The 15,475-nt window shown below is 38.0% G+C and overlaps 1 protein-coding gene across 1 annotated transcript in view; it reads right to left on the bottom strand.

Moving 5' to 3' along the window:
• SORCS2 (sortilin related VPS10 domain containing receptor 2) overlaps positions 1–15,475 on the bottom strand; it is a 529,534-nt gene that overhangs the window by 51,833 nt on the left and 462,226 nt on the right. The window contains exons 12-13 of the mRNA XM_053975679.1: positions 7,708–7,784; positions 740–831 (exon numbers count right to left, since the gene is read on the bottom strand). Of these exons, the coding sequence (XP_053831654.1) occupies positions 740–831; positions 7,708–7,784 (169 nt within the window). The remainder of the gene's footprint in view (positions 1–739; positions 832–7,707; positions 7,785–15,475) is intronic.

The raw sequence follows: 15,475 nt of genomic DNA, 5'->3' as shown, positions 1-15,475 counted from the left end.
AGATTATAGCTCTGTGTGCCTTTACACAAGGTTACCATGTTTTGCTGCACTATCATACAGTCTAAAACTTGATATTTTATAACAAACTGCTTTGCAACAAACCTTTCCTGCCAAACGGGCCGAGAAGGCCATTTGCTGCACTGTCACCTACAAGAAGATCTATGCACACTGCAGTTAATTTGTGCATGAATATCTCAGATGAGCTGTGATTCTGGCACACCAAATTAACACAGCACATAAGTGCAAATAAATCCTTCACCTGTTGGCTTCCAAACTCTACATTAAATTGCTCTTGCCAGAGAAACTCAGGGCTATTCTCCAATTTCCCTATGGCCCTTAGAGGAGACAGAGACTTTCCAGTATCAATGAACTCTCCTGACTGCACACCTAAGCCACATATGCAGCACAGGCTGAGCATCACTGACACGTACTGATGGTGCCAGCCAGTAAAAGATAAACAGTTATGCTGAACATGCCTTCTACTGCAGAGTTCCAGAACAGTCTTTTAAGCAAAAAATGCCTACAATGATGCAAGAAAATTTTATTATGATTAATGCATGATTCCGTGGTACCATTGGTAAACATCCAACTGCATTTTTGTTGACCCAATGAATGTTAAATTAAGTTGACTCCACCTGCAGTTCATACATGATCACAATGAAATGCTTATCTTAAACTCTGAACTTTGCCTGAGGTCTTGAATACACAACAGCTCTATTCTAATTGACTGTAGAATTACTTGAGTATTTTCAGAGGGATAGAAGTGTCTTTGATAGCCACAATAACTCCACCATGGTCCAAGTACAAGATGTGGTGCTCTTCTTCAAAGACCTACAAGTCAGACAAAGAAAGGCTAGATAAGCAAATGTAAAAAACAGCTGAAATAAAATGAACAAGCAAACAAGAATTAAGAGACTTATGTTTTATAATGTCCTCACTTCAAGCTGAAAAGGACATAAAAGTCAGGTTAAGTCTTATATTTCTCACAGCTGTAAAAGAAAAGAAAGTTAAGTAGATGAATCAGAAAAATGTTCAGGTTCAAATCACAGTCAGATTAAACTGCCTAAAGTGATTTTAGCCCAAGCTTATATTTCTCATAGTATGCATTCTGCCTTCCTTCCTGTTATATATCACCAAGTGACCCATCACCTTACTTTAGTGTTTGCCATATTCTGCGTATCCTGCAGAATAAAATGCTTTGTAGTCTAATTCTAAGGAAAAAAAGGAAAAGTACTGCTGTGACTTTCTCACATATTCCCCAGAACCTACAGAATGTGAAATAATTGGTGCAAGCATGTTTTCCATAATTCCAGTGTCAGTGAGTTTAAGTTCAAATACTATGTGATGTCCTATGGAGACCACTGTGAGTTTGGAACCAAGATACATGTAATATTGATTTAATGGTATAAAGGATTAAAAACTTTATAAATTATTTTAATTCCTTTTCTAGAGGTCATCAACAGTGCTAAAATAAAAGCACAGATAGATACCTTTGCTGTTTTACATCTAAAATCTGTTTTAAGACAGGATTTACTTTTGTTATTAACCTCTGTAAGTTCATTTAACACAAAACCAAGCGATATATGAGAATTATACACATTTAGCATTTATAGACAAATATGCAGCCTCCCGTATGCTTTGACAAAGCAAAGGCGAGAACAATAAAGGTTGGCTTTATTTTGCGTTGTAAATAAAAAATACTGACAATACAAATTATTTTCTTTTTTTGACAAAACTAAATGCTACATTTAGAGGATTTCTCAGAAAGACTGAGCCAGAGCCAGGGTGAAAATATCTTACAGCACACTCACAATTACTTCAAAAATAGGAAGCATTTAATTTGGGTTGAGAACTCAGTCTTCCTCTCATCTAGTACGAACATATTTTATGGGAATCCTAGGGCCTCAAGTGTCTGATCAGTTTTTGATCAGAAGTTGCCAATTTACAGGCAAAACCTTTGATACAAGGCATTGATAGTCTGACCTACTCATTGCCCCAGCTGCGTATTTTAGAAGAGAATTCAGTAAAGGACAGACATTAATTTTAGATGCACTTCAAAAGGATGAAATCAGCTGGAGTCAGATAAGCAAGCAGAGTTGTGATCCTCCTCTAAACTTTGTTTGAACTTTCTCTCAAACCAAAATGCAACAGGACGTGCTGGGACACCAAGTCTCCCATAGCTTCAGCGCTGAAGATAAAGGACGCTGATACCTGCACCACTTAATGCAAATCAGCCTTTCCCAGAAAAGGACCATGGTAGGTCTTCACATAGCATTTTAATAACCCTGCTTTAGCACACTATAAAGTACAGAGGACACATTACAGGCATATTAATGCTGTTGTTGTTTCATGCTCTTCTTGTATACACTTCAAACTTTTAATAAACAAAATGCATGAAAGCCTTATGAAAACAATCTTTCATCTTCAGTACATTGAAATGAATGAACAGTTTCATGCCTGTTTATCACAAAAGTAAATATTTATCTCTACTTTTTAGTAAAAAAAACCAAGACAAACAGTTTGCAAAGGATCAAGGCAAAGGTGGTCCCAGTGTGAGAGATGAAGTTCAGACCTATGAAGATGAGATATGTGAGTTCACAGAAGGCCATGAATTCTGATATACATTTCTCCACTAACTAAAGCAGGCAATAAATCTATTCTGATCCTTACTAGTAGCCAGCCACTACAGAATAAGATTTTTATAACCTATTTCTGTTATTTTTTTGTGCATGTTTTGTGCTTTATAATCACAATATCAGCTTCTATTCTATCCTCTTCCTTCTGCTCTAAATGCTTTTCTTCCTCCATCTGTCTTAACACTTCAGCAGCTATTTCAGGCCAGAATATCTGTTGGAATAAATTGGGACAGCTCCATGAATTCAGTGAGAGCATATTTAAATGGTTCTAGAAAAAATATATGCCATACAATTTTACTTCACAATACAGAAGTTGAAAGAATAAACAAAATTCCTGATATTACTTTTTTCTTTCATCAAGCGGTATCTATTACTAAATTGAAATCTGGAAACAGAAGCTTTTCTACACAGAATGAACTGCTTAGACCTTCTCAGGGTTGAAAGGCTGGAATTACATCCCTTTTTGTTGTGCTTAGAAGTGTTACCATCTATCTCCTAAGATGCCTGCAGGAAAACATGTATTCTCACTTAACTGAAGGTTTTCCAAGTTGCTTTGATACACAAGGATTTGACACAGATAAATAATATTCTAACAAAAAACCACCAGACTAAAGCTCCAGAGATCTGGATTTAGTTCCTAGACAACCAAAAGGCTTTCTGTGTAACCTCATTAGTTTAACTGAACATTTTGTTGCTGCAAGAGCTACTCTGGTAGCAGATCAAATGTGAAAGGTTTATTATGGCTGACTTCTTCCTTTTATTTAAGCCATTTGTTTTTGAAATCCAGACCTTTCTCTTACTCTTTGCTGTATAAATACTTTGCTGTATTTCAAGTACAGTGTTGTAACAGATGCTGTTGAAATAACAACTGCAACCAGAATTGTGAACACAAATCAGTATTAAAAAAAAATAAAAACACTCACATATATACATAAGGTAATCCTTAGCACTTAACAGAGTATCCTAACATTTCATGTTCATTAACCCATTTTATTATATTCTTTTCCTGGTATAATAGACAGAGAAATCTTTCAAATAAACATGAGTTCACCTTAGGCTGCATCTTCGTGATCCACTTGGCACTTAAGTCAAAGGTTGGACTTAGGGACCTTAAATGTCTTTTCTAACTTTAATGATTCTATGATTCTAAGCCCACATATTTCATGATAATTCTAAGCCCACATATTTCATGAGATTCTTTTCTTCTACAGCCCAGTTCATGGCATGGATGTTTAAAGTGCTTGCCAAAGAGCTCCTAAAGCACTGCTAGTTACAGAGCAATTTTGTACAGTACATAGCCACAGTTTTCAGTTTTCCTCAAAGAGTGATGGTTTCAAGGTATACCAACAAGCAGCTCAGCCATGCAATAGAAAGGTAGAAGAACAACTGGAATCTACACAAGTGGTATTGTGGTTATTTATAATAACAATTCTTGGCTTTGCTTTTTGTGTGAGCTGACACAGGCAGGATGCAGGAGCAACCACAAAACCACAGATGAAATGCAATAATAAATTTATTCTCATTACCTGGCCAAGCAGGGGAGCCCTGAAGCAGCACCTGGGCAGAGACATACAAGTGGGAATGCAGACACTGCAGAGCTCAGTCCATGCCAGAGGATAATCCAGCCCACTGTATTGTAGGGGTTTGCACAGGTGTAATTTACCACTCTGCTTTGGTCTTTGCAGCAGCAGGGCAGGAATCTCAGGCATATTTGATACTGTGCCTCTATCACAGGCTTATGTTATCTAAACACAGATGTTTGACTTGTCCAACACAGAGGGCCAAAATATTAATAGTATGATATATGTGGGTTTTGACACCTGCACATCACTTGACTGTGTTTACAGTCCTCCTCACCAACCTTCTGATTTTACCTGGATATTTCTATTTATCACCAGAACTTACTTAATTTCAAAACCTCTTATTTAAGCATTCATTTCTGTCTATAAACTCTGGCTGTGTTTATAGGTAAGTCTTCCTTATATGACCACATCAAATGCAAGCTATGGAAGGTTTGATGCTGTCTCAGAGGACACCATTGAATTACAGGATCTTTGACCTTCCCCTCAGTCCTATAATCCAGAGTCCTATGAACCAATACTGCTATTATATCAAGAAAGGTTTAATTAATTCCTTCCATACATTTTCCCCTAAGTCTCTTATGTTTGCTTTTCTTTATTCTCTGTCTCTATACACAAGAAGATACAGACTCTCTCTCTATACACAGACTGCTCCTCTTCTCCTCTGTACACAGCTCAGCAACATCATGCGAGCTTGTGAAAAAGGTGCCAGACCCTCACTAATGACAACCACAAAGTCTCCAAGGCAGAGACCTAAACTCAGACAAAGTGTTGTGCCAAAGCACAGGATTTCACCAGCTCACAAGACTTGCAATTGACTGAATTATCTAAATTCCTGTATCACCTGACTGAAGTCTTTTTTTTTGTTGTAAGAACTCCAGCAGAGAAAGGAAATGTGCTGCTGTCCTCTGGAAGAATTGTTTAATTGTGCACAGTGAGGCCGTGAAATACATAAAATAATCTACAGTTTCATTCTGATCACAAATATTAGAATTGAGTAATCTCTTTCAAGGGCTCCACAGGAGCTTCAATTAAAATAAAGCAATGTTGTTTGCCATTTTGACTGTCACAATGAGGGATCAGTTTGTGGTCGATTTTACAGCATAATTAGGCACCTTAGGGTCAAGTTACAACACATATCATTTACCTGTGTGTCTCTACAAATAAAAAGCAGTGAAAACATGAATTTGATCTCATTCCTCTTTTCTTCTTATTTTTCACCCCAGAAAAACTATAAAACTTTGGCAAATGCTGACAAGAAATCATGAGAGGCCTCTAAGAAGTATTAAACAACACAGTACCCACTGTAAATCCTGGAAGGCTTTTGCATTTAGACACCTATTTATTGTATGCTAGATTTCAAGATGGAATTTGGTATAAAATTTTATCTTTTAAACATCAAAGGACATAATCATTATAAAAATAACCCATTTCTTTTTAAAGTACTCTGTGGAGTACTAATGGAATCCTACCATAGCAATATAAGAAACTGTCTGTATTTTTCTCTTTTAACCTCAAATTCCCCAAGCTCAGTAACACTACTGAGAACATTTTCACACTTAATGGTTCTAAGAAAATAACAAAATTTTATTTCAGCTGAACACTACAACACTATTTTAACTGAAATCAAATTATTTTTTGAAAACATTTTGGACCTTTGAGAGTGCTTTTTTTTATCCTGGATATATAGTATATATAGAATCTATATGATATTCTGTATTGTTGCTATATACATATATAGAGAAAGAAAATATCCCTATGCTGAGTGCATTGGGTTTGCACAGCAAGGTTTTGGTAGCAGGTTAGTCTACTGGGGTGGCTTCTTTGAGACACTTCTAGAGAAGCTGTTCCACATCCTACAGCCAACACCAGCCAGCTTCAAGGTGGACATGCCACTGGTCATGGTCGAGTCAATCAGCGACAGCAGTAGCACCTTTGGGATTATGTATTTAAGAAGTGCACAACAGCAACTCCAGCAGGAGTGAAGAGTTGAAAATATGAGAGGGGGAACAGCCCTGCAGACACCAAGGTCAGTGCAGAAGGAGGGGCAGGAGGTGCTCCAAGTGCCAGAGCAGAGGCTCCCCTGCAGTCCCTAGAGCAGCCCATGGTGAGGCAGCTGTGCCCCAGCAGCCCATGGAGGTCCAGGATGGAGCAGAGATCCACCTGCAGCCCATGGAGGACCCCACACTGGAGCAGGTCGATGCCTGAAGGAGGCTGTGACTCCATAGGAAGCTGATGGTGGAGCAAGTTTGCTGGTAGGACTTATGATCCCACAGGGGACCTACACTGGAGTTCCTGACGGGCTGCAGCGCATGGGAAGCACCTGCTCTGGAGAACTTGTGGGGAACTACAGCCCTTGGAAAGGACTCATGCTGGAGAAGTTCAATGAAAGCTGTCTCCTGTGGAAGGGACCCCACACTGGAGCAGGGGATGAGTGTGAGGAGTCCTCCTTGTGAGGAGGAAAGAGCAGCAGAGATACGTGTGTTGAACTGACCACAGCCCCCATTCCACATCCCCCTGTGTGGCTCAGGGTGAGGAGGCAGAGAATTAATGAGTAAAGTTGAGCCTATGATGAAGGGAGAGGTAGGGAGATGCTGTTGTAAGAATTGAATTTATTTCTCACTATCCTACTCTGTTATTAATTGGCATTCAAATAAATATTGCCCAAGTCGGGTCTGTTTTGCCTGTGATGGTAATTGGTGACCAATTTCTCCCTGTTCTTATCCCAACCCATGAGCTCTTTGCTATATTCTCCCTCCTCTGTCCAGCTGAGAGCAGTGACAGAGAGAGATTGGTGAGCACCTGGCATCAAGCCAGAGCAAACCCACCACACTGGGACAGAGCAGCTTAGGAAACAACACATGAGAAAGGTGAAAGCTTTAATTGAAACTAGTCAGTGGAAGAAAAAGTCATTCAGAATTAAAATAGCATTACGATATCACTGTTCCCTTTTTAATACATTGGTATTTGTAGTCTCTGAATTTATCAAATCATGCCAAAAAACCTTAAAAATTTTATTATTTTTTGCAAATCTCTTGTCACTCTCACTTTCAATGAAGAAAAGGTTTATGCTTTAGTAACAGCTTTCAGACTATGAAGCAGAAGAATTTGTGCCCTTTGTACCTAAGCTATGTCTTTTAGCTCAGAATGTTTGTACTGCAAAATCTCCAAGTCCACTTCATCATTAGCATAGGAAGATTACTTAAATTATTAAAAAACTAAACTGACACTATGTTTTTTTTTGCATAAGATACTTACAGGATCTTTAAAGAGACCAAAATATTTGAACTTCAGCAGAACCTGACAGCCTGATCAATTTGAGTCTTAGAAAATCACCTTCTTAATCTCTTAGTTTCCAAGCAAACTAGAGATAATAATACCACCTCCTTCAAAAGAGTGAGTATCTAAAGATTAGTTAAGCATTACATAATTCATCACATTTGGTACATTCAAATTATTTCCAGTTTCCTTTGATGATTTATGCCTCCTACCTGACGCCACGTGTTCCCACAGTCAGATGTTATGTACATCTCTTCTTTATACTCAACCAGCTGGGACCCCAGGTTACCTGTCACAAAAGAGGAGAAAACAAGGATTGCATCCATATGAGCAAGAGAGATTGGATCTAGTCCTCATGCCAGTCTGAGTGAGAAGTTTCCAGGTCAGAGCAAGAACGAAACACAGTTGAACAGGCTTACTTCATTTCTGGTAGAACCAGCAAAATCCTTTAAAAACACATATGTACAATTTCAAAGTCTTCCTTTCCATTGCTAGGTTGTCCATAGGTGGAAGCAATGAGGCTTGATTCGAATACAGAAATGCAGAAGTCAGAGCAACATTTTAGTTTTGTTGCTGCATGCTGAAAATTTATTATGAAACAGCATGTATTTAAGAAGTAAGTATGAAACATCCATAAACTCAGAAGCTTTAACCTTAATCATATTCTGTAAAGTTATTCACATTGAACTCAAACTGTTAAAATGAAATATTTTATCTTTAAAACTTGAAGTGGTAGCTAGACTAGAATCTGGTGAAATATGCAACACAAAGAGAGGGGACAGGACTTTTGAAAAAGAGTAAATACAAAAGAAATGAAAGCAGAATTATTTGATTTACCTAAATATTAAGCAGAAAGTTACTGAATATATTGACAAATAGCACTGAGGAGAATTCAGTTAACTGAATTCAAAGTTAACAGAAGTGTTAAACTTGGGGAAGATGATAGCAGATGCAGTCCCAAATACAGAGATCTCCATCTTTTAGCATGCAGTACTTCAAATAGCAAATTATTAAACCAGCAGGCAGTTTAGTGTTCTAGGGGATAATCATTCATGGCACAATATTCCTTCTAAATTATATCCTCCTGGGGATTTTGACTTAAATATATGGTTTGCATGTTTTCACAGTAGAAATAAGATGCAAATTATCAGATCCTCTTAAGCAGAAGAGACGATGAAAGAAAACACTTGAGATTAGATTAGCACTATGAAATTTCACTTGTGTGTTATATAAATAGCTGGTTTTTAACCACTAAACCAGATCTGTTTATAAAGAGTGGGTTTACTGGTGCTGAAAGGTTCCCAAGAGGAACGACAGCTCCTACTGCCCAAAATACACACTCTATTTAGACTATCAAGGGTGTATGTGCTCCACTCTTTAACAGGATAACTCCACATTATTTAACCCTAAATATATCCTGGACAGGATTGGAATACTTATATTGAATCAGGGAATTTATAGGAGTCAGTTAATTCCTTCAAATTGCATCTAACAGTTCAGAAGATGCCACTTCCCAGTCTTGGACTTTTCTTGGGTTTTTGTCTTTCCAGCACACTGCACATTCTCTCATTTATCACATAATTCAGCAAAGATTTATCTGGTCATAGAATCATAGAATACGTTGAGTTGGAAGGGACACAACAAGATCATTGAATCCAACTCCTGGCCCTGCACAGGACACCCCAAGAATCACACCATGTGCCTGAGAGCATTGTCCAAATGCTTCTTGAACTCATGCAGGCTTGATGCTGTGACCCTTTCCCTGGGGAGCCTCTTCCAAAGCTCAATCACCCTCTGGGTGAAAAACCTTTTCCTGATATCTAACCTAGACCTCCCATGAATATAACCAAATGAAATAGTTCCAAAATGAAAGCTTCACACATTAATTCAGTTATATTTTCTCCCCAAATACAGCTTTAAGATTAATCTGATCACTAGAAGGAGATATGAATGAGAAATCACCTTCTCAGGGCTGAAGGAAGGGAAGGAAGATTTGATAAATTGCATATACAAAATACATTTATTTTGCTCTTCTTGCTTTCCTCTGTTATACTTTTCACTGCTCTATCACCTGCAAATGGATATATTCTTGTGCTCCTGAAGTTAATCACAGAATGTTTTCTATAGGACAGCTGAAAACAGAAATATTTATTTGCTTGCTAGAATCTAACATACTACTGTCAGTCTACACTCTTCTTTACACAGATAACTTTAATAAATGCAGTGTTAGTTTTGCTCTTGAATAAATGCTGCTTATTCTACCTCTTTTCACTACTTACTGAATTCTACTTGCATGAGTAGGTCTTTATTTTGAGCATTGCTAGGGATCTGCACTTTAAAGAATTCAGTGGTAAATTGCCTTGCTAATGGAAAATTAGCCTGTAAACTAAACAGCATCTACTTGTGCTTCATTAAAAAGCCTTTTCAATCCAGCTGATTTAGTAATGACATTAGCAACAGCATTGTACTTGCAGCCCTGTTAAAAGACAGACATGACTTCTAGTTCTGATTTTACCTTTACTGTCTTTCCTTGGGAAAAGAGCAAAAGGAGTTGGTGGGCTCAGTTATAATTCCTTTTCATTCTGCCTAAACCACAACTGATGCCAACAGGAACAGAATCTGGGACACTGCTTTTGGAAAAAAGGACTTCAGTGATGTCTGACCTTTGAAAACAGTCCATCCATGGGCCAAGGGTTGAAGCCCAGAAGTGCTGCATGCAGGACCTGCTGACTGTTGACACAATGTCTAATTGTGTCATTAATGAAGGCTGTAATTTTCACTACTTCTAGACTTTTTGGGACACACAATTACATTACATAATTTTGGAAACTTTGTAAAATGAAGTCTTCAAGCAGGGAAAAAACCAAAACCACACTTCTGTAAGGAAGGATAAAACTAAGTGCAGCTGGAGTTTGCTCTGTGGGTTCCACAGCCTGCTGAAAAAGAGCACCAGTGGATTCAGAAAGAAAAAGCAGGCAAGGCCAAAAGAAGGAAAGCTGCAGCACCAGGGGAGACAGGCAGGCTCCTGCAAAGTGCAGTGGGAAGCACCCATGCAGCCAAATCTGACATGTGACAGAGAGAAGGAAACTTCCACAGGAACAGACAGAGATGCATAAGTTTCATAATCCATAGAAAAGGCACTCTGAAAGCTGTTAGCCTGAAAAAGTAGAACTGGAATAAAACCAAGACCTTCAAAGATCCAAGTGAACTCCCCCCACTTTTATTAGCAAACCCTTCTATTTAACATGTGTGACACAAAAGTTATGAGCTTTCTCTAGTTAAAAACGTACATAGTTTTAACTTTATTTTTCAATATGCTAATAAAACATAACTTCAAAGATTTGGAGCATTTTGTTCTTTTTGAGATTTAAAATAAAGTGCATAATTTTAGGCTCTAGCTACCTTGCAGAGTGTTGTGTTACTGGATAAGCCAGCAAACTTAACACAGTGCATGCAATGGCACCCCATAAACCCCTTTACAACAGCTGCAATTCACATCACATGAAATGCAAAACAATCCTGACATTAATAACACTGCAAACAAACAACTGCAAAGCCACAGCAGCACTCAAAGTAGAACTGAGAAATTCTGAACCTTTCCATGACATATCTGAGGAGAATTATAAAACGTATTTGTGGTAAGTGTGGCACCGAATAACATGTGAGCACAACTGACCTTGTGACCAAGTGACACGAGAAGGTGAGAAAGAAACAATTATGCCCAGCCCAAAACTGGAAGTCAGCGATGTTTAAGTACCATTCCCACCATGTCTTGAAGTGTTTGGACTGTACCACACCCCCCAAATATTAGCATGCTACTTTGCCTGGTGGGACACACCAAAATCTGTGCTTCCTATTACAGCTGTAAATATCTGCAGCAACTCCTCAGGTGTGCCACTCCAGCACAGAAACTTTTCTAGCTTGTTAGTGGGTCTGTGTTAGATCTCAAAATCCATCTGGGGGAACAAGTAAATGTAATCTAATACACTGAAGGCAAGTCAGGTTCATACTGAAAAAGTAACTGCAACTGGAATGGGTAATCAGCTGCAGGTATGTGCTGTTTTGGGCTGTGGCAGAGTTTATTTTCTTCACAGCACCTGGTACAGGGCTGTGTTTTGGACCTGTACTGGGAACGGTGTTGATGACAATACAAAGATGTTTTCAGTACTGCTGAGCAATGCTTACAGAGTCAAGGACTTTTCTGCTCCTCAGACCACTCCACCAGTGAGGAGGCAGGGGGTGCACAAGGAATTGGAAGTGGGCACAGCTAGGACAGCTGACCCCAGCCAACCTGGGGATAATTCCAGGCCATGTGTCAGCATGTTCAGCAATAAACTGGGAGAGAGGTTGGCGCAGGGGCATTGCTCAGGGACAGGCTGGGCACCAGGTGGTTGGAGATAAACAACTGTTTTCATTTACATCACTTCTCTTTCTTGGATTTAATTTCTCTTTCTCCTTTATCTTTTAATTTCAATTTATTATTATTATTTATTTCAGTTATTTAAGCTGCTCTTCTCTCTATCCATGAGTTTCCTCACTTTTACCCTCCCAATTCCCTCCCCCCATCCTTCTGGAGGGGAAGTGAGCAAGTAGCTGTGTGATGCTTAGTTGCTGGCTGGACTTTAACCATGCCAAGGCTAAATTAGTCACAGCTACAAATGGTACCATTCTAACATGACTTCTGATCTGAGTGCCCTGAAAACTCCTCTGACACATGACACAGAGTGTTTGCCATCTAGACTCAGCAAGATTTGTTTGTAATGCAGAAATTTCTCAAATTTGTCTTACAATATTTTGTAATTTTTTTTTTTTGTAACTAAATGACCCATTTGTGTGCCTTCTCCAATGCCTGGGGGATGATACACACCTGAATTGTCCTTAAACACTCTCCCAAAGGGTTTGCCACCAACACAGCCAGGATACTATGATAGATGGACTCTGCTTGAGTTAGGTTTGCTCTGCTGTTATGTTCTGACACTGCTTCTATTCAGGAAGCAGAAGGAAACATTTTGGCCGGCCTTTTTCAGTTTTTGATTAAGAACGGTCATTTTTCATTTCTGCTACTTGCATTCTTAGAAACCTTTTCAAACTGTGTTTTGAGATACATGAAACCTTCTTTTACTTTTTCACTTGTCCAGAGTAAAGCTGATTTAAAGTAACTGCATAAAATCGTGTGTTCCATCCTTGCAGGGGTGGCAGTACCAAAAACTAGAATGCAGAGGCACTAACTACTGTTTAACACAGCTTTTTTCCAAGCTTTCTGTAACTCTGCACATGACAGTTTAGCAGCTAGTAGCAAAGGGAGGTGAAAGAAAGCAATGATTTTCAGTGATGTCTGGTGGCCAGCAAAGTTCTCTGGAAAGGTGGTGTAGCTGTGAGAAACACAGCTCTCAATACAGATTTGGGCATTTTAGCAAGTTCTTACTGCGTCACAAAAAATATGGAAGATTACTTAATTTAAAATTTACCATCCACTTAAAAATTTACATGTTTTAAGTGCTAGTTATTGCTGTGTTTACCATAGTTATATATGTGACTTTGGACACATTTACAGTAAGAAGGAATAATCCCCATATGCAACGCATAGATAATCCTTCTAATATGGAAAATCTTTTCCAATCACTTAAATGTAGCATACAGGCAGACACCTACTCCAAAAAGAGAGATGTGCTTTGCCTAGATTACTGGTAATTAATACAGTTGTAACATACCTTTGGGCCATGCACAATAAGTTAAAATTTCATGGTTTGCAGTCTTGTAGTCACAGTACAGAACAAACATCCAACCAATTTGTATTTAAATCTCCCAGACACACAGTTTTGCCTGGCAAGTTGAAGATGTGTTCAGATGAGGGAGTGGGGAATCAGAATTGAGGAATGTAACAAAAATTTAAAGAAATTTTAGGATGTTCACTCCAAAATGTACTTGGAAATGCTCAATCACCTCCCTGTTCCCTTATTCTTTTTTTGATAGAAGCATTCTAGTGTGCTACTTCTGTGAAAAATGATAGAAATTCATCACAATGTATGCAATTATATTTGGCCCTGATATGACAAAAAGTAAACAAACTTTTCCAGCACTCCCTCAATTTGTGTGAATGTGCAGAATTTACTGCTTGCTTGATTTGCCATCTGGATTGGAAGCTAAGCAGGCAATTATTGTAAACTAGCACCTGAAAATGCTACACTTCTCTAAACATTTTTCATAGAAAAGTCCTTTAGCAAGTTTATAGTAAAAATTTACACATCAATTGACACACATTTCATAGCTGATGCTGTGAGGAATAGAAGTTGTTGCCAAGATTAAAATGTACAAAAATCAAATGTAAATGCAAAATCCTATTGCATTTCTTAAAGAGAGCAAAGCAGTTATTTAAAATACCACTTTCATATGCAACTACAAAATTTAATATTCTGTCTGAACAATTTATATACAGACATAAGCTAAAAATATGAATTCCTGAGAACTATTTATGCAAGTTTAACAGAGTGGTATTTTTATTTGTAAACATGAGATTAAAAGGATGCAATTTTAACATTTTATTAAAGATGTTAAATTTTACCAATTGTCTAGGTGTTAATGCAGTTCACCAATTAATTATTCCTTTTTTTTTTAATTAAAACAATATTCAGTAGTCTCTGATCTTTCCAGCATTTTCCATATCAAAACTGTACTTAAGTCACAGAATAGTTTTTCCATTACCAAAAGCAGCTATGTTGTATAAGCTTCCTAGAAAGAAGCCAAAATCTACTTTTTAAAAGGATTTTTTTTTCTGCTTTTTGATCGATAATATTCTTATGCTTAGGAACCATATATCCAGTTCTTATCCACCTGTTTGCATCACTCATTTCTACCCCATGGTTACACTTCCAGGAAAAAAAAAAAATCATATTATTTTTTGTCCTTTAGTTTTTCAGCTAATGGGGGTTTTCTTGTAAATATTCTCTATTTCTATCAACTGCCAAAGAGGCCTTCTCAGCACCTGCTCACTGGTCCTGAAAATTGATTATCAGAATTGTACACAGTCATATTAGTAGTGTCATTGTACAGTATTTTGCCAGAGTATTAATAATTCTCTCTCTCTGTTGGCAATTATTTACCTATTTCACACCAATAATTTTGCTTTTTACAACACAAGGCACTGATGATTCTTAGACATGCTGTGATCAACTGACATTCACGGATCTTATCATCTTCAGCCAATTCCAGATGTCTCTCCCTAAATCTAACAGTAAAATTCCAATAGTGTGTGATGTGGCCCAAATAATCTGATTCCTAGATCTATTAAGAACCTAATACTTATGTTGATTTGTACAGGATTATCAGTTCAAGGATCAGGCCAAAGGAAATTCAAGCTCACTCTATGTAAAGTATTTCTGATAAGAAGTGTAAGTTTACAAGGGTATCAGGTTTTCCAGATAAGACTGAACACATGCACTGAATCCAGATGACCTGGGCATCCAAATAATGTAAATGCAAGTCAAAATCAGAGTTGATTCAGGTCATCTTTTGGCAAGGGGATGCAGTTGCTCTATAGTATTTTTAAGGCTTCCAAATAGATCCCTTTGCTCTGTTTTCAGCTACAGAAGCTTTTCTTCTACCAGAAAAAGGACACACTGCACTCTCTTGCACTCAAATTTTTAGGTAGCTAACAGCAAGGTGGCTTGCAACTGAGCAAGGGCGCCTTCTACCATTCCCATTACATTACTGGTTGCTCCACAAGCAAGTCAAATTTGGCATATTAGTTCAGTTCTTCATGATATCAGGATGTTATCAAAACTACTCCCTCCTGATCACATTGAGGAAAGCTGTTGACAAGTTCTCTACCTGGCAGAGTAAGACAATGTCACAGTGATAAATGTTACCCCATTCTAGAAGGGAATTAAGGGCAAAATATATATAACCTGCCCTCCCTAATGTGGTCTCAGAGAACAGTGCACTTAAAAAACATCTACAAACCCCAAACAAAAGAAAACAACC

This window comes from Vidua macroura, chromosome 4 (genome assembly GCF_024509145.1).
Source record: "Vidua macroura isolate BioBank_ID:100142 chromosome 4, ASM2450914v1, whole genome shotgun sequence".
Lineage (NCBI taxonomy): Eukaryota > Metazoa > Chordata > Aves > Passeriformes > Viduidae > Vidua > Vidua macroura.
Note: the sequence above shows the minus strand (reverse complement) of the source record. Positions and strands in the feature narration are given on the sequence as shown.